Below are 25,591 nucleotides of genomic sequence, written 5' to 3'. Positions count from 1 at the left end.
TTAGCACTTGCTGTAAAATCACCCTATAAGGTTGCTGAGGTTCAATAATAAACCACTGATTTAAATGAACTTCGCCAACCCCACGTGTCCAAATGCATATGATGGTCTCCTAGTAACAGTACTGTTCTAAGTAAAACCTACAGTACATCGCAAAAACACAAATCCAGAGAGAGACAGTCATATTACACATAAAACAAGACTCAGATCTCCACTAAAACAGGTCAAACAGAAGAAGAACCACCTGTGGAGAGCAAAGGAACAGGTGATTTGAAATCATTACGCTCAATACACACAGTCTGACACCTACTCAACATTCATACACACCTGTTGTGTTGTGCGTATGTATGTTAACAACAGAATAAGAGTCAAAGCAATCAGTCTGATTTATAATAACCGCTTGAATTCTCAGGACACCTTTAATGGATGCACTTCAGTAATTACAAAACAGAAGCATCTGTTATTGAAGATAATCCTCTCACACAATAGGATGTCGTCTCTCACACCTTGTCAGGTAGATTATGTATATTCAGGTTAATCCTGCAAGAGAGTATTTTCGTGAGTTCTGGTTGATTGTGAAAGCTTTCAGGAGGATCGAGCATATCTCGTTTTTATGAATGAAATGATGGACTTCAAAATTGTGCCTGGTTTTACAATATAGTGCAGCCAAACGGGAAGCAATATTTAACTCTTTCTACTAATTGAAACTAGGTCAAATCCCCTTTTCCAAGATGGAGTCTTCAAGCTCAGAACAGCATAACGCGTCAGGATCCCAACAGGGACACCAGAGGCTGTTCTGTTTTTGTGGATGTCAATGGAGCAGATGCCTTCAATGTACTAAACAGAATGAGTGGAATTTGCATAATAAAGTTTGGTGTCTGCCATGACAAATTAGTTTTTTTTTTTTTTTATAGGAGAACTGTCAGTTGTTTTTCAGGAGGATAAAATAATGACACTGAATGTGTCACTGCTTCACTGTCAATTAAGTTACTTTGCAATACTTACAATAATTTAAAGACAAAATGTTAAGTCTTAAATGTTTAAAGGTTTGTAATAACCCCTAGTATCATGGCCTTTTCTGATGAGTAGTTTAATGAGTGCCCTATTAATAAAGAATAATTCCTTTAGCGCTTTTCTGGACACTTCAAGCGCTTTACACACTTTTGGGGGGAATCTCATCATCCCTGTTGAGTGTGCAGCATCCACCCGGATGACGTGACGGCAGCCATATTGAGCCAGACTGCACACCACACACCAGCTGATGGTGGAGAGAAGACAGAGAGATTGAGCTAATTATGATATAGGGATGGTTAGGAGGTCATGATGGACAGAGGCCAGAGGGTAAATTTGGCCAGGATGGCGGGGTTAAACCCCTACTTTTTTTCAAAGGACATCCTGAATTTTTAACGACTAAAAAATTTCCTCGGATGCTAGGACCCACACAGACTGCAGGTTGAGCGCCCCTGCTGGTCTCACTAACACCACTTCTGGCAGCAGCCTAGCTTTCCCATGTGGTCTCCCATCCAAGTACTGAATGAGTGCAGCCCTGCTTAGCTTCAGTGGGTGATGTAAAAGTTGTAGAGAGCTAACTGCTGGATAATTCTATTAAGGGTTAAGATCAGAGGTTCCTGACATTTGTTGAATTCATGCTAATTCACTGTTCAGAACAATAATCAAGGACCTATATTTTTCCATTAGTGTATTATTTAATTAATAATGCTTAAATAAGAATGATACTTAAAAATGTGTCAAAATAAATAAATATGAATCAGTTTAAGTTTTATGAAGCTACACAGTTGATATGATAACATGTATCACAGTTTATGATACATGAGAACAAACCATTGGTTCTTTTAGAAGCTCAAACATGATACACAAGAATGAATCCCATTGGTTTTTTTCTTCAAGCAGGCATGTTTGAGCTGCCATGAATATTTAAATGCTATAAGTATTTTAGTGCTTAAATGTGAATATAATCCTAATTAAATCTTGATTGTGTCTCTCCTAAATACTTGGATTAGACCACTCATTCCATATGTTTTCTTTTCCAAATCACTTTATGAATTGATTAAAGCATCAAGAGTTTTGGGGAAGGTGAATAAATCTCTTTGATTATAATAAAAATCAAGTTTTTTTTTTAAGGTTGGCATATATCTTTAAATTTTCTGTCTGAATTAAATGAGGATTTTTTTAAATAAATACCCCATTAAACACTTTAGACCTTGGCATAATATATGGCTTACAGTCTTATTTTAAAATGACACTATAACATTAGACTTCAGGCATCATTCAGACAGAACACAGAGAGATTGAAGAAAGCATAGACAAAAGTCTCTCTTATAGCTCAGATTTTAGAGGACTTGTTGAAAGAGCTTGAAATATCTTGATGTTTTTGTCTTATTTTTGGCTTTTTTTGTATTACTTTAAGCTATTTTGTTTTATTTTATTTGAGGCACTGATTAATATTGATTTAACCAATGGTCAAAATACCAGAAATCTTTTTATATCACTGGCTTTGATTTCTGCCTCTTGTTTTCTTAGGATCCTTAGGTTTAACATCTTCTCCTCTATAAGACTAATGACCATGTCAAAATAGACTTTGAGCTCACAAAATCTTTTTGCACACTGCAATACTCACTATAACTGTGAAGTATCAATCTTTTATTGGTTACATGTCTCCACACAATGCAAATTTGAGTATTAGCGTTTGTGAAATGTAAACCTTGAAACACAGCAAATTGCAAAATGGCTTCACACAAACTTAAGTTTTCTGTGACCTGTACTTGCATGAATAGAAGTCCATAGAGCAGACGGTAGTGTGATTTCACCTGAAGTGACCTGATTTTCTGTCACAGAAGGAAGAACGGAACAACAATTTCATGCCTGCCAAGTAAAGACCCTGAACACAAAAGATCGGCATCAGTCACTACAATAAATCACAATCAAAGAGCACCTTCAAGCAGAAGACGGCAGAAAAACCAGTCAAGTCTCATGAAGCCAATTAAGATTCGGTGTTGATAGGAACTGACATTTAAAACACCTCACAGGAAAAAAGAGCCTTTTATTATCGAATACCACAAAAACATGATGTCATATCTGAAAAAATGGACAGCTGAAAATCAAAAGGAAACAATATTTTTGAATAACTTTGTAAAGAATGAATTGCTAATTGATGATTATCAAAAAACTAAATAAAAACAGTTTGTCAGAAATGCAATAATCATTCTAAAGCAGGAAGAATGATATGAATCATTGTCAGAAATGAGAAAGCAAGGCCGTCTCCAAGGGCAACCCATCCTTCATTTGAACCCATTCAACCTGTCAAGTGATTCATTCCATCAAGTCATCCAACATCCTTTATGTTAAATCTGTTCATTATCATTCAAAATTACAGTAGTACATTAAATCATGGACTAGCATGTTTTATTTTAGACAATATCCATGCATTAACTACTATATCTGCCATCATTTACTCACCCTTAACTTGTTCATAACCTAAGTTTCTTTCTTCTGTTGAACACAAAAGAAGGTACTTTAAAAAATGCTCTAAAGTACATCTACATTAATTTACTTGGTGAGTCCCTAAAAACAGCATTCTCAAAATATTTTTTTGTGGGGGTTCAACAGAAGAAATAAACTCAAATAGGCTTAAAACCAAATGAGAGAGAATAAATGATGATGTCATTTTCATTTTTGGGAGAACTATCCCTTTAAATTGGTCATGTGATGCCACTTTTGAGAAAGCATAACACGCCCAAATTGGCACTTTTTGGGTGTAAGTAAAATATTGTATTTTCATGTTTGTATCTTTAAATGCAAATGAGCTGTTACTCAGGAATAGTATTAAAATAGTACCCAAAAATGTACATGTGCCTTTTTGTAGGAACATAAATTTGAATTTTTTTCTCTAAACATGATGCTGAAGAATGTGAAATGGGACTGGCTGTTTTTCTAACCTAGATTTTAACTTTATAGGTTAGTGACAGTCTCTGGGGTCTCATTTTTAAAACTTTGCAAAGAAACCTTCCTAAATCTAAATGTTCGCCACAATAAATTAAAATTTATTTGTTATTGATTATGGCTCATATAATGAATTAAAGTGGTTTAATTAGGTCAGAATATATGTTAAATATGCTTACTTGAAGTTTATTTACTGCTGCACACATTCTCCCATCAATTTTGTTTTTTATAGATCACAACTTCTGTCATACACGTTCCCACCCCCGTTTTGTGTGTACTCCATTTATAAATGAGACCCTTGTCATTCCCTAGTCAATGAAGTCTCAAAAAATCTAAATGAAGTCTGAAAGTCTGATTATGCTGTTGATAGGTTCTTATGACATTCATAAACAATCTAAATCATGATTTGCTTATAAACTTATAAAAAAGACTACCTAAATATAGTGAAACCATGTAGGTTTATGTGTACCTTTCTCTCCAAAGATCCATCTTTTATGCATGCTGGTGGTGAAGAAGATGGGCGCCTGCGTGGCACACATGAGGAAATCTGTGATGGCCAGGTTTATTATAAACAAGTTGGCGGGGGTCCTCAGGGTCCGGCTCCTGCACAAAAACCAATCAATTGTTCATTTCTCTGTTCATTAAGTAGGTTATTTTAGTAACATGTGAGAGTATCCGCCTCTCTGTGCAAAAACAAATAGCTTCGAACAAAAGTCAATGCAGAAATAATTGGTGCATCTACAAGAAATGCACAATAAGATATTTACTGTCATTTAGACAGTTTCTTTATGTACCTTCAGTGTTCTTAAATGAATGTGTGTTTGAATGAAATGGCTGAGTAAATAATTCCACGACTCACTCAAAAAGCCATTTTTTATTCCTAAATGAATCTGCTTCATGAGATTTTTTTTACATGCGTTTAGAAATTAATTGTTTGAGACATTGATTTAAAAGGTGTTTAGGTGTTATGATCATTTCAAATCAGTTGAATAACCAATTTATGACTCCCTTAGACACTCATTCCAAAATGAATCTGTTTTGATTGAATTGTTGAGTAGATGATTCAATTTCTCACTCATTAAGTTACTAATTTTATTTCTGGTGAATATGTATTTGTGAACGAGTGAACTAGGTTTGTTCTCAAAGGAATCTCTGTGTTTAAACGAATAGTTTGAGTAAATGATTTCACTACTCACTCATAAAGAAAGTTACTAGTTTCTTAAATGATTTTGCATTTCAACAGATTGCTTTGGGGTTTTTTTGGGAATGAACTATTTGAGAATTACATGGCTTAACTCATGAATAAATTCCTGTGATATGTCTTTGATATAAGTTGAGCAAACATTTCCATGAAAAAAGTTGCTTGTACTCAAAAAGAAATAACAAAAAAGTAAAAAAAAAAAAAACTTGTCTTATTTTGTTCTTAAATAAATGAGTTTACTTTAATTGGTTGAGTAACTGATTCCATGGATTAAGAAAGCCAATTGTTTCAGTGTTTAAAGGAATCAATTGAATTACTCATATAATCACTCGATTACACCTGGCATCCACACTGGTCTGTCCTCTTTGATCAACAAAAACAGCATTTTGAAAATGTGAAGACCCCATTTTATTCTGAAAATGGCAGGGTTAATAGCTTTTGAAAACAGAGGCCTGGCTATCCACAATCATTCAATTGTTCCCCGATTTGTCAAGTTCTTCACACATGAGCAATACACAACCAGTATAGGCAACAAGTATGGATGCCAACAAGACATGCTCAGATGGCAAAACAATATGAAAGCTGTACTGGCACCTATACATTTAAGGTTAATGTATTCATTTTAATAGATATGACTCATTGTCAAGTATTTGTCAGCTATCAGCTATAATTTACATTTTAAGGGGGTTTCTGAAAGTGCTATCACAAGTGACATTGAAAAAAAATGCATACAGTAAAATTAAATATCTTTGGTTCTAATACAAAAAATAATCTGCACTATTTAATGCCTATAACATTAACATGGCTGTACAATGTAGGTTTGCATAACCATAAAGAAATACTACTACTATAATAATATTAAAATAGAAATAAAATATTGAACCACTTCTTTTTTATTGTCCTGAATTAACTGCAGCATGATAGGTTTCAACTTTACAAAACCACAAAACATGACATATTTTTATCAACAACAAAACATGCCATTTTATTTATTTGTTCATTGTTTGATCATTAAGATATAATCCACAAAAAAAAAAACACATATCACTGCTGATATGCTCAGTTCAAGAGCTGGAATTAGCTAAGGTGATGTGATGGTGTGCAGTAGATGTCAATCAGATGGCCACAACCTTATGGAGCATTTTAGGGCTTGATTTAATTTAAAATGATGAGCTATAAAATTAATCACAACCTCTTCATAAAAGACAATACTACAAACAAACAAAAAGAGCTTGTATGTACGAGGCAAGTAAAGTTAGACATTTTTAACCTAGGAGTCCATGGGATTGAGTCTCTTTTAGATCCAGTCTTTATGCATTGTAGTTTAGGTCATTTCTGTGATGATAACAAGAGAAAAAATGTGCGGTTGCCACTTAAAAAGAACATACAAAGGGTAAAGATCACATATTTCATACTGCTTTCATACTATTTTCAAAATGCCTTTTCATACAAAGGCATTTTCATACTGCTCTGTTCAAATGTTTCCAACAGGTCAGTACATAATCAGTGTTTCTTGTTCTGCATTAATGGTAATAGAGTGAACTGTGTATTTTTGTCAGTGTAGCATTAAGGGGCAGGACAAGTGTTTTATATTTTTATATTAATTGTTTCATTTACACCATTGCTATGAATGGCGCAAAACGCAGGGCACAAACGCTTTCAGGGCATGTCAGAACGCATTTTTGCTAATTTACGGACGGGAAAATGCGCTTTGCGCCAAGGCGCATGGTCTAAAAGGGTTGAGTTTATTTTCTTAATGAGTTATAGGTGTGTTCTGAGAATAAACCAATTAGAGTCTCATCTCCCATTCCCTTTAAGAGCCAGCTGCGTCGCGCCAAGAGCGCATTCGCTATTTACAGGACGCAAAGTAAGTCTAAGTGGAAAAATGAGCATTTCACTAGCAAACAGTTAACAATTGACAGTATTTTAACAGAAAACTGTTAAACAGAGCATCTACTGCGTGAGAATGAGAGATAATGGATCACTTTCACTTTCACTCTTGGATAGGGAAACCTTTACGCACAGACATCAATTAGCCTATAGATAATTAATTTCGTTTGTTAAGCGCAAATATTTGTTTCAAAACTATTTCTAAATTCAGTTCTAATTTCCAGCAAACAAATAAATGAACAATAATTACTAAGCGTGGTCAAAATACTGAGTTAAATCCAAATACACCTGCCATGCCCCATATGGTCTAAAACCTGACAGGTGGGCAAATCTAAGCTTGTTTTTAATAAAACAAATATAAATATGCATATATTAATAATACTGCTAATAATAATAACATTATACAAAAGCAAATTGTTATGAATGAACTGAAAAAGCCTCCCGAGATGAAGAAGACATAAAAGCAGTGATTTTTCATCTTTATGTAGGCTAGAAAATAATATGTTTTGTAATATTTTAATCCTTTATATTTATATCCTATATCTATTTTTATTATATCCTATATATATCCTTAATATTTACATTTTTTCATATGTAAAGATATTTGCCTATTGCTCTCTTTTGCATATTAAGCAGTGCGTAAGCGAGGCGCAACTCTGCGCCGGAGTTTAGACCGGGTTATTTTTGGTCTAATGAAAAATCTATTATAGGTTCTCAAAATAGCAACGCGACAGCGGTCTGCCTCAGAACGCCTCCCTTTTCAGACCAGAACGCCTATGGGCACACATATGAGCGCTAATGCATTTGCTATTTAAACAGCGTAGCGCAACGCCACAAAACGACTCTTGCGCCGAGCTGAAACTACCAAAAAACTATTGCGCCGCGTCTTGAGCCACACTGCGCCGGCTGTATAATAGGGCCCTCAGTGTTCATAATGGCACTGTTCAGAGGTGCATTTAAAAACCTTTTTAATGTTTTACACATTTTTAAAATAAAAAAAATGACACAGCAATGTGCAGCTCAAGAACAGGTGGCAGTGGAGAAGAGTGAGGACTTTAACTTCACTGTGGATCCCAACAACTGCATGCTGCAAGAGGCCAAATAATTATGGAGAAGTCAAGGACTCATGGCAGACCCAAGAAGTGGTATTTCTTTGGACCAGTACATAATTGGGTAAATACTGGAGTACCGGTAAGCTTCAGAAAATAAGGTAATGTTAATGATATACTCTGTACACATTGGCGTTAAGAACAAACTAAAAACTACTGCTTATAATTTATATCCCTGAATGATGTCATCATGTGGGCAGAGTTGTGATATACTTGGGCATGTGCAGGGTGAATTTATATGCAACAATGCATCATCTATATATATACAGAAGGAGGTGGAAGAGGCGGTGGATGAGGAGGGGGTGAAGACTCTCACCACTTCAGAGCTTTGTCCAGATCCTGACAGGGGATGGAGACATTAAAACTGAGTGGTCCATGTTTTCCAACTCCATTGCTGACGTGGCAATGAGGAGCTGAGGCTGTAAGGTCTGTGATGCTGTCAAGGCGGCAATCCGTTAACCCGATGGTGGACATCAGAAATAAGGGATGCTGTTAAGCTGAAAAAGGAGTCCTACAGGGCTTGTTTGGCTTGTAGTGACAGCTAATTGACCTTATTCTAAAATGCGGAAGTGCGCCTGTTTTCGCGATTGTCTTAGAACTTCCGATTCAGTCGCCTATGGGAGAAATGACTAGGAATAATAAACGGCAGAAAATGGTCAAACTACTTGCTCAACAAACAAATGTTGGCATGACTACAGAGACCAAGTAGCATAATATAATAAGAAAATATTAAATTGCAACATCAAGCAGCGTAACGAGCAGTTGTTAACGTCAAAAAATGAATGGAAGTGAATGTGACAGGAAGTCGCGAGACAAAAAGATTCAAATGGCAGCGCCCACTCGACAGCTGAAAATAAGGTGAATAGGTACCAATAGACCAAGCGTGCTGCAGCCAGGGCAGTTGCGGAAGCAAAAACTCAGGCCATGGAAGAAGACTGCCTATTAGTCCCAAAGACTCTGACAAACCATCCAGCCTCAGGAGGGGAAAGCAGTTCTACACCAACACTGTTTACAGCGGAAGTGGGAAGCTACTGACCTAGACTGGGGATGTTGTTGGATGGTGGAAGGAATACTTTGAGAATGACATGTCTTTCATTAAGGAAGCAGAGACTGGGAGACCCATCACCCAAGCTGAGGTATTTTGCAAACTCTGCAGTGGCAAAGCAGCGGGGGTGGATGAGATACAACCTGTGGATATTGTGGGGCTGTCTCGTCTGACACGTCTCTACAATATCGGATGGAGGTCTAGGACAGTACATTTAGACTGGGTGGTGTACTGGGGTGGTGGTTCCTATTTTTAAGAAGGGGGACTGGAGGGGGTTTTTCAGCTATAGGGGGATCCCACTCCTCAGCCTCCCTGCGAAAGTATGTACCAGGATACTGGAGAGAAGGATCTGGCCAATGCTTGAACCAAGGATCCAGGAGGAAAAAGGTGGTTTTCATCCAGGCCTTGGTACACTGGACCAGCTCTATACCCTCACCAGGATGCTCGAGGGTTCATGGGAGTATGCCCAACCAGTCCATGTGTTTCGTGGACTTGGAGAAGGCCTTCGACCATGTCCCTCGTGGCATTCTGTGGAAGGTGCTCTGGGAGTATGGGGTCAGAGGCACTCTGTTAAGGGTTGTCTCATGCCTGTATGAACAGAGCAGTAGTTTGGGTTGCATTACCAGCTATATGTCAGACTTGGGGAAGAGTTGAAAGAGGAGGAGAGCATGGAAAATGAAGAGAAGGAGCAGGTGGACGAGCAGGTCAGGAAGTAGGTGGTGGTAGAAGAGGAGGAAGACAAGGAGAAGGTGGAAGAGGAGGAGGTGGAACAGGAGGTGGTGGAGGAGGAGAGTTAAAATAACTATTGTGTAATTTATCCATTAACCTAATAATTGAGCTGAGCACAAATACATCTGACCATAGTTCAGCTTTCCTTTAACAACGAACAGTAAAACAGTTAACACACTTCTCAATGCAGAGATGATGATGGATGTGGGGAAGAAGGAGGTGGAAGAGGTGGTGGAGAATGAGGTGGAAGAGGAGGTGGAGGAGGACGTGGTGGAGGAGGGGGTGAAAGAGGAGGTGATGGAGGAGGAGGTGGAAGAGATTTGAAATATCCACTGTGTAATATAACTATTAACCTAATAATTGAGCTGAGCACAAATAGATCTGACTACATTTCAGTTTTCTTTTCATAATGAATAGTAAAACAGTTAACACACTGTTTACAAAACACCTATTCCTCTTCAGCCTGTACTCACCTGCTGAATGCATAGATGACCAGGAAGTTGCCCAGCATGCCAGTAATGCCAACTGTGAGGATAACGGCACCAATAGTGTAATGGGCATGGTCAGGCACATCCACTGTTGGGAAAGGGTACACCGACTCTTCCACCATAGCAACCTTGAAGACACAAATGCACACAATAATTAATAGCTCAGATGAAAAGCAGCAGTTGCTGTCTTATGATGACCTTTGCATCAAAGAGTGTGCAATCTGTTTAAGAAACACCATTAAGCCTGAACCCAGCTGACACCAACAGGACATGAATTTACTGAATGGGAGGAGAGCAGATTTATAAACAATTCAGACTCACTGTAGATGCGCTTGTATATATCAGTAAATTATACATTTATTTTTTTCATTAATCTTAAAGCATCAATAAAAGCACCCTATGGGAACCATTTGGGCACAAGAAATTATACTCAAAAAAGATTGTAGCTGCTTGGTCAAATTACTTAATTAAAATATTAAAATGGGCTGAAACAATAACAAAAACACTTAATAAATCATTTATACTGTATGAGATACACTGTGTTATTAAGATAGAAATGTCTGTGCACAGTAAAATCCTATTTTTGCAGCTGGTTTTCTGGCAGATTGTAATATTTGAGGGATTTAAACAGACCTAAATGGCAGTGAGCTGGCATTTCTTAATGCTTTTCAGCTTAGGAACAGGTCTAAATCAGGTTATTTAGTCTGTTGATATAAAAATCAGTGTTTCTGTCTTGTCTGTATTGAGAGACAGGCTGGTGTAGAGAAAGCTATAGATTGAATTTGAATAGCTGAAAACATTACAGAATAATTAGTTTTTTCTCTTATGTTTCGGACTCCTGATTTCCTACATAAACAAAAACACATACTATAGTGTTTTTGAAAAGTGTAATTAAAAAATTCAAGTGTACATTGTATTATACATATTGTATAGCGCTGAAGTCAAAATGTTTAACCCTCTGTAAAATGTTTTTTTTAAATATATTTTTTAAATATTTTACAGAGCAATGAAATTTTCACAGTATTTCCATTCATTTTTTTTTACTTCTAGAGAAAGTCTTATTTGTTTTATTTCGGCAAGAGAAAAATCAGTTTTTAATTTTTTCAAAAACATTTTAAGGTAAACATTTATATCCCCCAATGCAATTTTTTTCCAGATTGTTTAAAGAACAAACCATTCTTATACAACCATTTGTCTAATTACCCTAACTTCACTAATTTACTTCATTAACCTAAGCCTTTAAATGTCACTTTAAGCTGAATACTATATCTCAAAAAATGTCTAGTAAAATATTATGTACTGTCATCCAACGAAAGGTAAATTAAATCGATAATTAGAAATTAGTGATTAAACTATTATGTTTTTAATGTGCAAATATGTAAACGGTTATGTTTTAAACATAAATTGTTAGAAAATATACAGGGTGTTAATAATTTTCGAGGGCTAATAATACTAACTTCTAATTGTAACTATATATCGTTTCAGCATCAATATCACAATGTGCGAATCTGCAATAGTCACATTGTAGGATCTGGAATTTCAAGTTATGATTATAATTAACCAGAATACAGTTCAGAGCATGTAAAGTTGTTACTTTAATCTAATAATATGAAAGGTATGAGACCAAGATTTCAAGTGAATTTAAACAACTTGGACAGAATAAATTATACTTTAAAATATTTTTACAGCTTGTTCAAATAACTTAATTAAAATGAACTAAACAAACACATTTCTTGACTTTGATTTAGGCACAACTTAATTGTTTCACGTTTCATCCACATAATCTTGATAGTTAACATAATCAAAAAGATAAATGAATTGTGTGGAGCCCTGCATTGAATTTTTTTTTACAGTAAAGTTTGCAGCTTTAACAAAGATGAAATGTTTTTATTTATTTAATACAACAAAAATGCAGTGTTATTTTACATTTGGTTATGGAATTTATCAACAGAAAAAAAGAAGCATTTTTTATTTCATTTTAATCTTTGTTCTGTTGTTTTCATCTGTGCTTTAATTAGTTTTGTATCATTTTGTATATTTTATGCAGATGCACTCCCGTACAAATCTATCCAGTCAATATAAAATAACAAATTCTTTTCAAATAGAGTCATCTTGTCAAGGTATATTCATATAGTAAAATAGATCACAGAAAAACTAAACATCACAATGTCATTTTTTCCAACATTGTGCAGCCCTAGTGTATTGTAGTATGATATACCCTATGGTTGTAGAAATGTTCATTATTAGGTTATTTGTTTATAATACTGTAGGTATTGCCAGGCAACATATTACCGCTGATTAATTCAAATACAGTACTTTCCTATAGTATAATTAAAAAACACTAAAGTATTCTGTCATGTGGGTTAAAAAGAAAAAATTAATTAAAGCAGTATGTTGAAGGATTGATTATATGGGGAAACTCTTTTGTCACTTTGAGAGGTAAATCATTTAACAAAAACTGAAACAGATACTTGGATAAACTAGAGCTGAGAAATCCTACTAGGGCAAAGGAACTGTTTTTGATGGCACATACTCTTACAACATTTAGCTCAATCAGATGCTTTCTCGAATCCTGGGATGTTATTACACGCATTCCTCTAGTGAGATCCAATAATAACACAGAACATTAAGTCTGAAAAATGTCCCTTAAAGTTGAGAGAAATGTTTTTGCAATAAAGAAAAATGATCTTTCCTGAAAATGACACCTCAGAATCTAAAAAATGATCATTCTACTAGAAGGTGCAGCACTTAATTGATTTTAGCGCACCAGTTTTTCGTCTTTAAAGTCAGCATGAAACAGAAGCGCCATTAGTCTTTTTTTACTTCTCAGTTTGGTGCATATCTTATTTAAATGATCAATTTTCACATAAAAAGTTAAACAAAATGGAAAAATGAATGTGATGTAATATTTTTGCAGTGTCTGCCTATAAAGAATTCATAACACATCTTAATTATTGCACTTGGCACGACATGACACATGAGAGAAACATGAGAGAAAGTTTTTGGCTTTCGCATATAACAATCCTGATTAAAATGCAAACATTTCTGTTGGCAGACATTTGTTTACCACATTTTCCCGAGGAGAAGCTTTAATGAACAGAGCTTTAAGTGTCAGAGCTCTGAGCTCATGAGACAAATGAACGCAGGGCAAGCACTCTCGGAAAAGTCATTTCAAGGCAGATGAGTGCAACCATGTGGCCACGATGGAGGAAATATGACAAAACACATTCAGTCATTGCCTTTGGTATGTGTCAGAATTGTGATGTGCTGACAACTCTTTACCAACATACTGTCAAAATCATTATACTTCTTATGTAAAAGCAGAGTCAGCTTTAAAAACACCATGCCTTTTTTTTTAACTGGGTCATATCTTCCTTTGCATAGATGTGATCGTGGTTTTCGAGGAAGTCACTCAATCTATCTAATTTGGCTTCTTTTTGGGTGAGAAGATGAGTTAGACTGTTTTTTTTTTAATATTTGGATAAACAGTCTATTACAATAACAAAATGTTTCTGCTGTGCACCTTTAAATGCTGATTTATTTGCTATGCTTTATACAGCTAAAGTCAAAATGAGTAGCCCTCCTGTGAATTTTTTCTTTCTTTTTCAAATATTTCCCAAATGATTTTTAACAAAGCAAGGAATTTTTCACAGTATTTCCATTTAATATTTTTCTTCTGGAGGAAGACTTATTCGTTGGATTTCGGCTAGAATAAAAGCAGTTTTTCTTTTTTTTTCTTTTTAGGCCTCTTAAGCATTTTTTTTTTTGGCCTTGTATAGTTATATAAGTATAACTATATATAAGTTAAGCCTTTGTATTACACTTTGAGCTGAATACCATCTTGAAACATATCTAGTAAAATATTTTGCATGGTCATCATGGCAAAGAATAATTAGTTATTAAAACAACTGTTTAGAAATTTGTAGAAAAAATCTTTTTTCCGTAAAACAGAAATTGGAGAAAATAAAATTGGAAAAATTATAAATAAAAATAAAAAAAGAATAAAAATTTAACAGAAAGGCTAAAAATTCAGATTAAATTATTTTTATTTATTTACTTGTTTGGTTAATTTTTAATTTTTGCTTTTAGAAGTAGTAATTTTGTCCTCTTTTTTAACCGCATCACCGCTTAAAAAACGTTAATGACATGTCGATGTTATGTTACATTAACATTAGCATGTTCTCTGAATAACAGTGTCTTTTTTCTTATGGCAAAAATAAAAAATAAAATAACTTTTATATAATAAACATATAAAATAAATATTAGCTCAAATTTCAATAACTATTATTTTTAATTATCACAATACAGTTTTCAGTAATAATCATGTTTCCTGCAATATTTAAGTTATGTTTTCAATAATGAGGTTTTCTTTCTTTTCTTTTTTTGGCGATCATCAAAGTATTATGATAATTTATGATAAATAGATGAATTTGTTATTTAGTTGTTTTGTTTTTTTTTATTTCAAACAATAAAACCTTAGATCCAGCTCTAACTTATGAAATGGAAATGTTTGATTTGACTGATGAAAAATGGTTTCATGAGTTTTACAGTGTGTGCACTATTCAATGGTTTGTTAACACTTGAACACCAAATGATAACATAAATTCTTCATGGCTTTGCTTACAAATCCAACACTTCACAATGTATTAAAATATTTTAAGTTAATGATTAAAACGTACCTTACTGTAAAATGTATTAATTTTCCTTCAGCTTAATCCCTTTATTCATCTTAGTCCCTTTATTCATCATTCATCAGTTACCACAGCGGAATGAACCACCAACTTATCCAGCATATGTTTTACATGGTGTATGACCGTCCAGCTGCAATCCAGTACACTCTCACATTCACACAGGCACTCATACACGTCGGCCAATTTAGCTTATCAAATTCACCTATAGCGCATGTCTTTAGAAACCGAAGTACCCAGAGGAAACACCACACAGAAATGCTAACTGACCCAGCCGTCTCTTACTGTGAGATGACAACCACCGCTAACCACTGAGCCACTGTGCTGCCCCCTTACTGTAATATGAAAAACAAAACAAAAACAGACTATTTCTTTTGCTTGTTTCTTCAAAGCATGATGGCTAATATTTTTCATCAGAAAGGGCAAATGATAAAAATCAGAGTTGTTTAAATATGGATTAAATCTTTAGAAACAGCTCATCCAACTTAAATTGAATCAAATCATGTTTCTGATCAGTCTCAACAGATACAGACTATTTCGTGTCACCAAAACATTTACTAAATCACATCTATCTTGATCTCTGCTGGTGAATTTATTTGTTCTGAAGGTTTTTGAAATATACCAGTAGCTACTGCTGTGTGTTTTCATTCATTACTCTAGAGTTTGGGGTCCAATAAAGATCTAAGCCATGGAAAACTTTGAGGGCTGAGATAAGACCGTCTTATTTCCATGGAATGAGGAGGATTCAAAGGAAACAGAGACAGTTTCAGTCGCACATCTGTTTCTAACTCAGCGTAATATGACAGCAACTGTGTTACAGCGTTTTGGAGGGATGTTTTTTTTTTTTAAAGATGTTTCAAAGAAAAGCAGACTCTTCAATTCCATATAGTTATTCCAGAGAATAAAATGTATTCAATTTAATACAGATAATAATGCAGATTGGACAACACACCATGAAAAACATTCACTGGTGAAAGTGGAAACTTTGAACGGTTCCCTTAAGAAAATCTCCTTTCAACTAGCAATATTCAATAAATCCTTTCTTTTAATAAACTATTGTTATTATGGCATTTCTTCACAGGAAAGTTCGCTGTGGAACCCTCTAAAAACCTTTTGAAGCCTTTATTTTGTATTTAAGAATGTGTAGTCAGAAAGTAACTGTATACTCAACAGAATATTCAAAGATAATATATTTAACATAATTTTTTTTTTTTACATTCCAGAGGAAAAATACTAAAGACAAACTTGCCAAATGCTTTAAATTGTCTTGTCAAATGTCACAGCCATATCAGCCTGCAGCCCAACACTAGTTACTCACTGAAGCTAGAAGGGCTGGCCTGGTCAGTACCTGGATGGGAGACCACATGGAAAAAACTAGGTTGCTGTTGGAAATGTTGTTAATGAGGCCAGCAGAGGGCGCTCAACCTCCAGTCTGTGCGAGTCCTGATTCCCCAGTAAAGTGAAAGGGATGCTGTTCTGTCAGTAAATGCGGTCTTTTGGATGAGACATTAAACTAAGGTCCTGAATTTCTATGGTCATAAAATCACTTCTCGTAAAGAATAGGGGTGTAACCCTGGTGTCCTGGCCAAATTACCTCTATCTGCCCTTACCGATCATGGCCTCCCAATTCATCCACATTCACCAAATTGGCTCTATCTCTGTCTCCACCAATAGCGGGTGTGTTGAGCGCACTGGCGCTGTTGTCCTGTGGCTGCCATCACATCATCCATGTGGATGCTGCACACCATAGAAATATACACTAATTATCGCATTGGGACCCTGAGCATGCGTCAATAGCGCCGCCACATTGGTACAGTGCTCCCAGGACAAGTGTCATTCAACCGCACTAGTCAAGACAGCGTTATTACGTGAAGATGCTGGACTTTTTTGTCTAAGGGTGTAGTAACGAGCAAACAAAGAAAACAAAGCACAAAGGCAGAACATTTCATAGGTAAGATTAAGTTTTTTACATTTTTGTATGTTCTGAACTTTTGTGCTAAACAGGTAATGTAAGTGATGATAATACAGTCACTTACTGCATTCACCATAAGGCAAAGCAGCACCAACTCGCACTAAATACATGGCTTATGCTAGTTTTGTTGAATAAAATCAGCAAACAATGTAAAAGAAATATGACAACGAGATGCTGCGGTGCCAGAAACCTGTATTATTGTCAGCTAGTGAATGGGTCGTTCATAACGGAGATTCATTCTCAAACGAATCGCTCCCTCCGTCAGTATGAGTAGTGAAAGCAGGAGGGAAGGTGTGTTTCAGGACACGGATTAGATCAAATTTAACTGGGAGGGTGGATAGTACATTTCCGAACAAACAAACACAAGCTTTTTGTCAGGAATGCCAGTGCGATCACTGATATCCACCAATGTAGAAAAGTGATGTAAAGTTATAATTTTTGTAATAAAAAATTGCATACTAACATCCAGGAAAACTCCCGATCATAGATATATGTGTATATGTGTATATCTCTGGCTTTGGATAGCCACAGTCCTTGGTCTTGCATTCATTTCAAAGGAGCGCTACCCTGTTCCAAAATGGCAGCTCTATTGACGCATTCCTTCCAATAGACATCAACAGGGCAGGCGACATCTAGTGTATATATCTATGGCTGCACACTGGTTGAGGTGTGGAGATACCCCCTGATGATTGTGAAGCGATTTGGGTGTATGGCCATACACAATAAATGCGCTATATAGATATAATACACATTACATTACATTACAAATGTTTTTAACAGTTAACGTTAGACTTAAAATAGGATGACACATTAGCAACACTATATATTTAGTAAATTGTATTATACTATCGTTTTAAATGTATAATATGCATGTATAAAACTAGGTATTATGTCATAATTACAGTATCTTAATGTTACCGGAGTTGGTGTTTCTAGGATCCATGACTTTGGGATTTCAAACATACAGTACAGTTAAATACAGTTAAATCAAGGTTATGTTTGCTTACATAATATGCATAACATGCATCATTTCACCTATTTTGTAGTTGTAATAAATTACATAACAAGCTGAAGAGTAATTAAATTAAGAGAACTGTACATAGCTAGTGACCAATATTGAGTAAATTATCTGAAACTGATCATTAAAACATGTCAAAGGACATGAAAAGTCTTTCTTTTCTCTGTCAATCAATGTCCAATCAGATTATGCTAATTATTAAATAAGGCAAAACCTTGAATCCTAAATGTAATAAATATTGATATCTTTTGTGTCATTAAAGTTTTAAAAAGGTTAAGAAAACAGTCCATTACTGTAACATAAACTCTAGTTTTAGTGACTCTAGTTTTAATGACACTTCATCTGCCTGCAAGTCAACACCAGTATTCTGAACATTTAGATGCACAAGAATCAGAACCAGAATTATCAATAATCTATTTTTTGTTAAGTCATTCTAAAAACAAAAAATAAATAAATAAATACTAGATAAAACTGGAACATACAGTAACTGTGCCCAATTCAGTACTTTGTCCTAAGCTTCGAATGTACAGTAATTCAGCGGATGTTCACAGCTGTCCTTCATATCTGGATAAGTTCTCTTGCGCTCCAGATGCTACTGTGCTTGTTTAACTGCATTAGCATGATTACTTAGCTCAGTTAGACAGTAAAGCCGCCTGAGCGCAGTTAAACGCATACACTGCCAATACTACTCTTTCATCTCCAACCATTTTCCCTCTGCACTACCCACAGCTGTTTACATTCACTGTGAGCTGTTACCATTTTGGGGGTATTTTTCCCTCTACAAATGATAAAGAATACTGTGAGTTTTGTTCAGAAGCCTGAAATATCAGTGTCAAACAATCATTTATTTCAAGGGTTTTCTTAAAGCACAGTTCCCCCCAAAATGAAGCTTTGCTGTTAATTGACTGACCTTCAGGCCATACAAAATGAAGGTGACTTTTTTTTTCTTCAGTAGAACATTGAAGGAGATTTTTAGCTGAAAATGAGGTCCTTGGAGAAAATGCAAGACAATTTGAACTCTGGACTGTCATGAGTGCACTCAGAACTGTTTGCAGAGGATGTGGATTTAAGATTATATGATGTTGTAAACAACGTTCAGTTTTTTTTTTTTTTTTGTACTGACTGACTGAGTTTCTCTTCATAACACCTCGATGTATCAGCAGGAGTTGAGAGTATTAATTTTCTATTCCCTGAAATTTCGGCATAAATTGAGGATATGCAGCAATGATCACAGTTTCGGTTAACATATTTAATGTTCTCTAAAAGAAATATTTTTTAGGGGTGAACTATAACCTTAAGGCCAGTTTCACACTATGGATGTTAAGTGTAACAACAAATATATTAGGGATGTGTATCAGCAAGAATATTTCAATATATTATTATTGCTTACTGCATCCAAAATGGTGAAAAGTCTTGGAGTAACGATTGATGACCAAGTAAACTTCTCTGACCACATTTCTAGAACAGCTCGATCGTGCAGATTCACACTCTATAACATCAGAAAGATCCGACCCTTCTAATCTGAACATGCAGCTCAACTCCTTGTTCAAGCTCTTGTTCTCTCCAGACTGGATTACTGCAACTCTCTACTAGCGGGGCTTCCAGCTAACTCTATCAAGCCTCTTCAGCTGCTCCAGAACGCAGCAGCATGAGTGGTCTTTAATGAACCTAAAAGAGCACATGTCACTCCGCTGCTCATCCGTTTGCACTGGTTGCCAGTTGCTGCTCGCATCAAATTCAAAGCTCTGATGTTTGCCTACAAAGCGACTTCTGGCTTTGCTTCTTCTTATCTGCTCTCACTTCAGCAGAATTATGTGCCCTCCAGAAACTTGCGTTCTGTGAATGAACGTCACCTTGTGGTTCCATCCCAAAGAGGGAAGAAATCACTTTCCCGAACGCTCGCGTTCAATCTGCCCAATTGGTGGATGAAACTCCCTAAATGCATCAGAACAGCAGAGTCACTCGCTGTTTTCAAGAAACGGCTAAAAACTCAACTATTTAGTCTCCACTTCACTTCCTAATCTGCAATTGCCTCTCTGGATATACCACTAACTGTACTCATAAAAAAAAAAAAAAAAAAAAAAAAATTACTAATGCTTTCCTTCTTAGACTTTACAGACCTGAAACTTGCCTATAGCACTTATTCATTGTTGCTCTTATAGTTGTGTAAATTGCTTCCTTGTCCTCATTTGTAAGTCGCTTTGGATAAAAGCGTCTGCTAAATGACTAAATGTAAATGTAAATAATATTCCAATACTGTATGGCAATCAATAATTTTTTTATTATTTATTTATTTATTTTTTCCAGAAAGCAGAATTACCTTTAGAAAATCTGTCATAAATTACACATAATTACAGTGGACGAGAGAGATTAACATGCTGCAATTAAAAAAAAAAACATGAGTAAATTACAAAAATAGCAGCAAATTGAGAAAAGATCTTCATCCGTTTGACAGCACACTTTGCTGCAAATCCTCACAAAGCAAACATATATAAAAAAAGCGCTGATTTTCTCACAATGCAAACAAATTAATAAACTTGCTGCATTTTCACAGAGTGTGAAAAATTTATGAAAATGCGCTGCATTTTCTTACAACACTTCAAATAACACGGAACACAACAGAATTTTTTTAAGCGGACCCAAAAACATGACAGACCCAGCTATTATGGTTATTCGGGCTTATAAACTACAAAAGACAAGGGAATCAGGATGTTCAAATAAACAAACATCACCTTTCAAGGATCACCTACAACTTCACTGAGCATTAGTCACAGCACAGAAGCATCTGCCATGTTTTTGCGTCCCCTAGAAACATTTCCACGTTTTCGTTTGCGCTGTTAGAAAATGCAGCACATTTTATTAATTTGTTCGTGTTGTGTGAAAATACAGAGCATTTGTGTTGGGAGGATTTGCAGCAATTAATTTGCTGATGTTTTTTGTAACTGCATGTGTTTTCTTAAATTGCAGCACATTAAGCCACCGTACATAAAAGATTAATGAATCACAATGAATCATTGTTCAGAGCATATTGTGGTTTTTAAGTGACTTGATTTTTTTGGACTGACAAAAATGTGTGCACTTTCACTTATAAAATTATTTTTCCGTTTGATGATTGATGCAATCATTGACAGCCAATCAAAGCCATCGATTCCACTTTAAACACAAGAATTTAGAGCAAAAGATGTCAAAACTACAGCACATGCTTAACATGAAATTGTAAAATTAACAAAATGTTATAATGCATTTCTTTAACTATAAGTTATCCTTACCGTTAGGCTCAGAGATCACATTATTTCTAACCATCTATGTCTGAGAAAGAGAGCACACTGACAGGTCAATACATGAGTGCAAACTTAAATTTGATTATATCATAATCGCATGATTATGATGCTTTTTTTTTTACCCTAATCCCTCATGGTCAGTAAAGCTGGTTTTCCTGTGAGGTCAGTTTGAGACAAGACAATACTAAACACCCCATTAATGTTATTGAGAGACATAAATGTAAAAATTTCATTAGTATGACTCGGAAATAACAGCATCTTATCAGCTCTGGGTGTCACTGGGTTTCTGGGTCACATTTTATTACAGATGAGTGACAAGCATAAGTGTATTTATGCAAATTTGGTTCATCACCTAATAAATATCACTTGACCCAAATAACTATCCTCATAAAGAAAATGCTAAAGGCTCAAAGTTACATAAAATCATTTCAAAGTGATTCATTACAGTAACCAATTTTAAGGTCTATGTTGAACCCAAATACAGTATCAGGCTCTAAATACAGTACAGCACCCCCTTCTGTTCATTTAGCGTTTAGTTTCAACAGAGATTAGGTCAATAACGGTGGAGTTAGATTTGCATGAATTATGTAAAATATAATCATTTAAATCCTAGTCTAGGTCATTAAGTAATGATCCCACTGACATCTTGTAAATCAACATTTCCTCTAATTTCATTACTAAATGAGTTAACACACAAAAAAGATCTTATAACAAACCAAGGTTTAATATATGAGTATGCATTCTTTGAAAGTAACAGTACAGTCTACTTAAAGAGACCGTTCAACTAAACTCTTAATTCTGTCATCATTTACTCTCACCCTCCACCTTTTCAAATACATATTTAGGTTACATTCTTCTGTTGAACACAAAATAAGATATTTAGAAAAAAAAAAACAACAACTGTAAACTGGTGGCCATTGACTTGCATGTTTTTTTCCACTATGGAAGTCATTGGTTGCAATTTTCACTTTTTTTTTTTTTTTTTTTTTTGCATTTTATGGTATTCAAAAAAAAGGGAAAGACATGTCTCGAGCTTAATACTGAGTTAATGATGAGTAATTTTAAATGAACTATATGCATTTTAAAACCAGGTATCACTTTGCAAGTACATGTCAATGTATTCCTTCTCAACCATGTTGCTGGAGGACCACCAGCACTGCATGTTTTAGATGTCTCCTTTGTCTGTCACAGACATTACAGCTCTTTCAGTCTCTGCTAATGAACTGATGATCTGAATCAGGTGTGTTTGCTTAAGGGGACATGGATAATGTGCAAAGCGGGTGGTCCTCCAGGAATGTGGTTGAGAAACACTGCTCTAGTCTAACAGTCTACTACTACTAATGAGAACTAGTTGAATCAACAAAATGCCTTTCATTAAAATACAGTGCAAACCTTTTCATTTGAAATGCATAAACTGACCAGTCTTAATGAAGTTTAAGCCAAGACGCTCACTGCAGCAGTCCAGATTATCTTGTCACTTCATTAAATCATGAGTATAAAACAACAACACATACAAGCAATATATAGGAGAAATAAATCACCTCAAGACATGCTCAATCAGCATAAATATGTAATTCCCTTCCCTGCACTCATATGCCTTCATAGGTGTTCTCAGGGCTCAGTGTTTATTACTTATTTCAACAGGGAAAACCCCAAGGACTTAACCTCGCGAACGCATCTTCAGCCTCAGAACACAGACGCAGCCATATATGGCAAAATTAAGTAAGTGATTAACAGCAAAGGACAGTTTCAGTCATCTGTGTTTAAGAGTTTAAATGAGAAAATATGCAATACACCTGACCTCGCTGTGCTGCATAAAGGCAGACTCTAAACCCGAAGGCTTGAATATGGAAACAATTAAAGCATGACAACTGCCGTGGATGCTATCAGAGCTGACCTACTGGAAAGATATAAATTCACTAATCCTTAAAATCTTTCTCGCAGGAAGATCTCGCTATAATGCTCCAGGCGGATGTAGATCATAGATTAGATGGACTACAACTGGTGAGATGCATTTCAACCTGTTGATCATCACGTATTTCAGAAACAAACATCATTTAAAAGCCTAAAAATCTAAAAGCATAATGTGAACCTATTTTAAAATTGGACTTTGAATAATATGGATTGAATAAAATATTTTGGCAAGCTGGTGTCAAGTTTCAAATGTACAATTTTACTATTTTATTATTAAACCTTTTTTTATGTTTGGTTTGCATTTTATTAACTCCTGATGTTGCTAGTTAACACACAATGCATTTGTTAACACATCCCATAACTTCTAAAATATCTGCCTCTACCAAATGGTTTATATGTTGGTTTATAAAAGTACCAGACTTAATACATATATGAAAAATCTGAAAACATGAAGTGTAACACCAATTTATTTAAAAAACAATTCTAAATAAAAAATGTTTGATACTAAATCACTTTTTTTTAAGTAAAAATATAAAAAATACATAAAACATAATACATAAAATATTTCAGATTCTCATTTGACAGGTTTTCTTGTTTTGTTTACAATAAATCTTAAATAAAGTGTAGTAGTGCAAAAGGATGTTTGTTAAATAATAAAGTTTGTAAACCAACAATGCTGTGTGTGTGTAAGCAGTTACTTAAAACAGTCCTTCTTTAAATGACTTAAACATTTATTATTTAAAACATATTTTTGCACTTGAAAATCTTTCCCTTATGCAATAATGTTTAAAACGAAAATAACTATTTTAAACTATGAACTCACGAATTAAACACAGTTAACTTAAATTGTTCAAATAATCCGATATTGTTTAAACATTTAAATTTAGAAGACATATAGCATCGTGAGAAATACATCTTTAAAAAATCCTATCATTACGAATGTGTCACAAACTGTCGCACTTCTTAACCCCTGATAAAACAAAAAAGTTTAAAGAACAGTAAAAACCCTTTATATATTTGTATAGCATTTATACATCTGTTAAAAAGCACAACATAACCATATCCAGAAACTGTAAAAACACATTAAACCTGTACTGTAAATTTCACTGGAGCCAAATCCATTCACACAGCACGATAAACATTAAACGTCCACATAATTTCACATCGGCAATGAAAAGATGAGATGAAAACGCTGAGAGATGTTGGACTCACAGATGTAGTAGTGGTGGTGGTGGGGGGTAAATCCACCAGCCGGTACGCGCTCATCACCGAGTCGTTCCACGCGGACAGGCTTTCCACGATGCGCGTGCAGTTCGGGTCCTGTGTCGGGCACGAGATGCCCTTCCTCACAGAGTGCGCGGCTCCGCTCATCATCATCACGAGCGCGCGGGCCACGGACAGCGGCGCACCGGAGGAGTTTTGAGCCGGTGAGAGAAGCGTTAAACGCGATTAAAGCGAGTGCTGTTGAGATGTCAGAGTCTGTACAGTAGTGCTCACTGACTGTGTGCGAGCGAGTGGCGATAAAAGTGTGTCAGCGCACGCAGTTGTAGACCTGTGACAGCATATCAACATCAGTCTACTTGCACACCCTCACATTTAACACTCACAAAAGACTGTTATGAAACTGTCTTTATGAAATGAGTAGCACAGTGACATGACCCTACCTACATACTGTAAGGAGATTACTGTTAAGGTGTGAGAAATTGTTGTAATTGTCGTCTAAAGGATTATTAAGTCCACACCAAACAACAAACTATTGAAACATGTTTTAGTATTGTGTCCAAAAACATAAACGATTTCAATTTTGCATTATTTTCTGACATATAATACACACTCACAGTTAAACCGCATATTAGAGGGAAGGTAATTTAATTTTTGAGTGTACTTTGAGTACAATTTTAAGTAGAAATACACAAGAAATAAACACTATACATATTAATTCATTCATTTTCTTGTCTGCTTAGTCCCTTTATTAATCCAGGGTCGCCACTGCGGAATGAACCGCCAACTTATCCAGCACATTTTTACCCAGCGGATGCCCTTCCAGCCACAACCTATCTCTGGGAAACATCCACACACACATTCACACACACACACACACACTCATACACTACGGACAATTTAGCCTACCCAATTCACCTGTACTGCATGTCTTTGGACTGTGGGGGAAACCGGAGCACCCGGAGGAAACCCGCGCGAATGCAGTGAGAACATGCAAACTCCACACAGAAACGCCAACTGAGCCGAGGACCAAACCAGCGATCTTCTTGCTGTGAGGCGACAGCACTACCTACTGCGC

General features: G+C 35.5%; 1 protein-coding gene across 1 annotated transcript in view; it reads right to left on the bottom strand.

Moving 5' to 3' along the window:
- The window catches only part of opn4a (opsin 4a (melanopsin)), a 47,331-nt gene extending 22,504 nt beyond the window's left edge, over window positions 1-24,827 (bottom strand). Inside the window, 3 exon segments of the mRNA NM_001128761.3 lie at window positions 4,427-4,560; window positions 10,405-10,547; window positions 24,505-24,827. Of these exon segments, the coding sequence (NP_001122233.2) occupies window positions 4,427-4,560; window positions 10,405-10,547; window positions 24,505-24,666 (439 nt within the window). The 5' untranslated portion in view covers window positions 24,667-24,827.
- Window positions 24,828-25,591: the final 764 nt, after the last annotated feature.

The sequence above is a fragment of the Danio rerio genome, chromosome 13 (assembly GCF_052040795.2).
Source record: "Danio rerio strain M-AB ecotype USA chromosome 13, GRCz13ab, whole genome shotgun sequence".
Lineage (NCBI taxonomy): Eukaryota > Metazoa > Chordata > Actinopteri > Cypriniformes > Danionidae > Danio > Danio rerio.
Note: the sequence above shows the minus strand (reverse complement) of the source record. Positions and strands in the feature narration are given on the sequence as shown.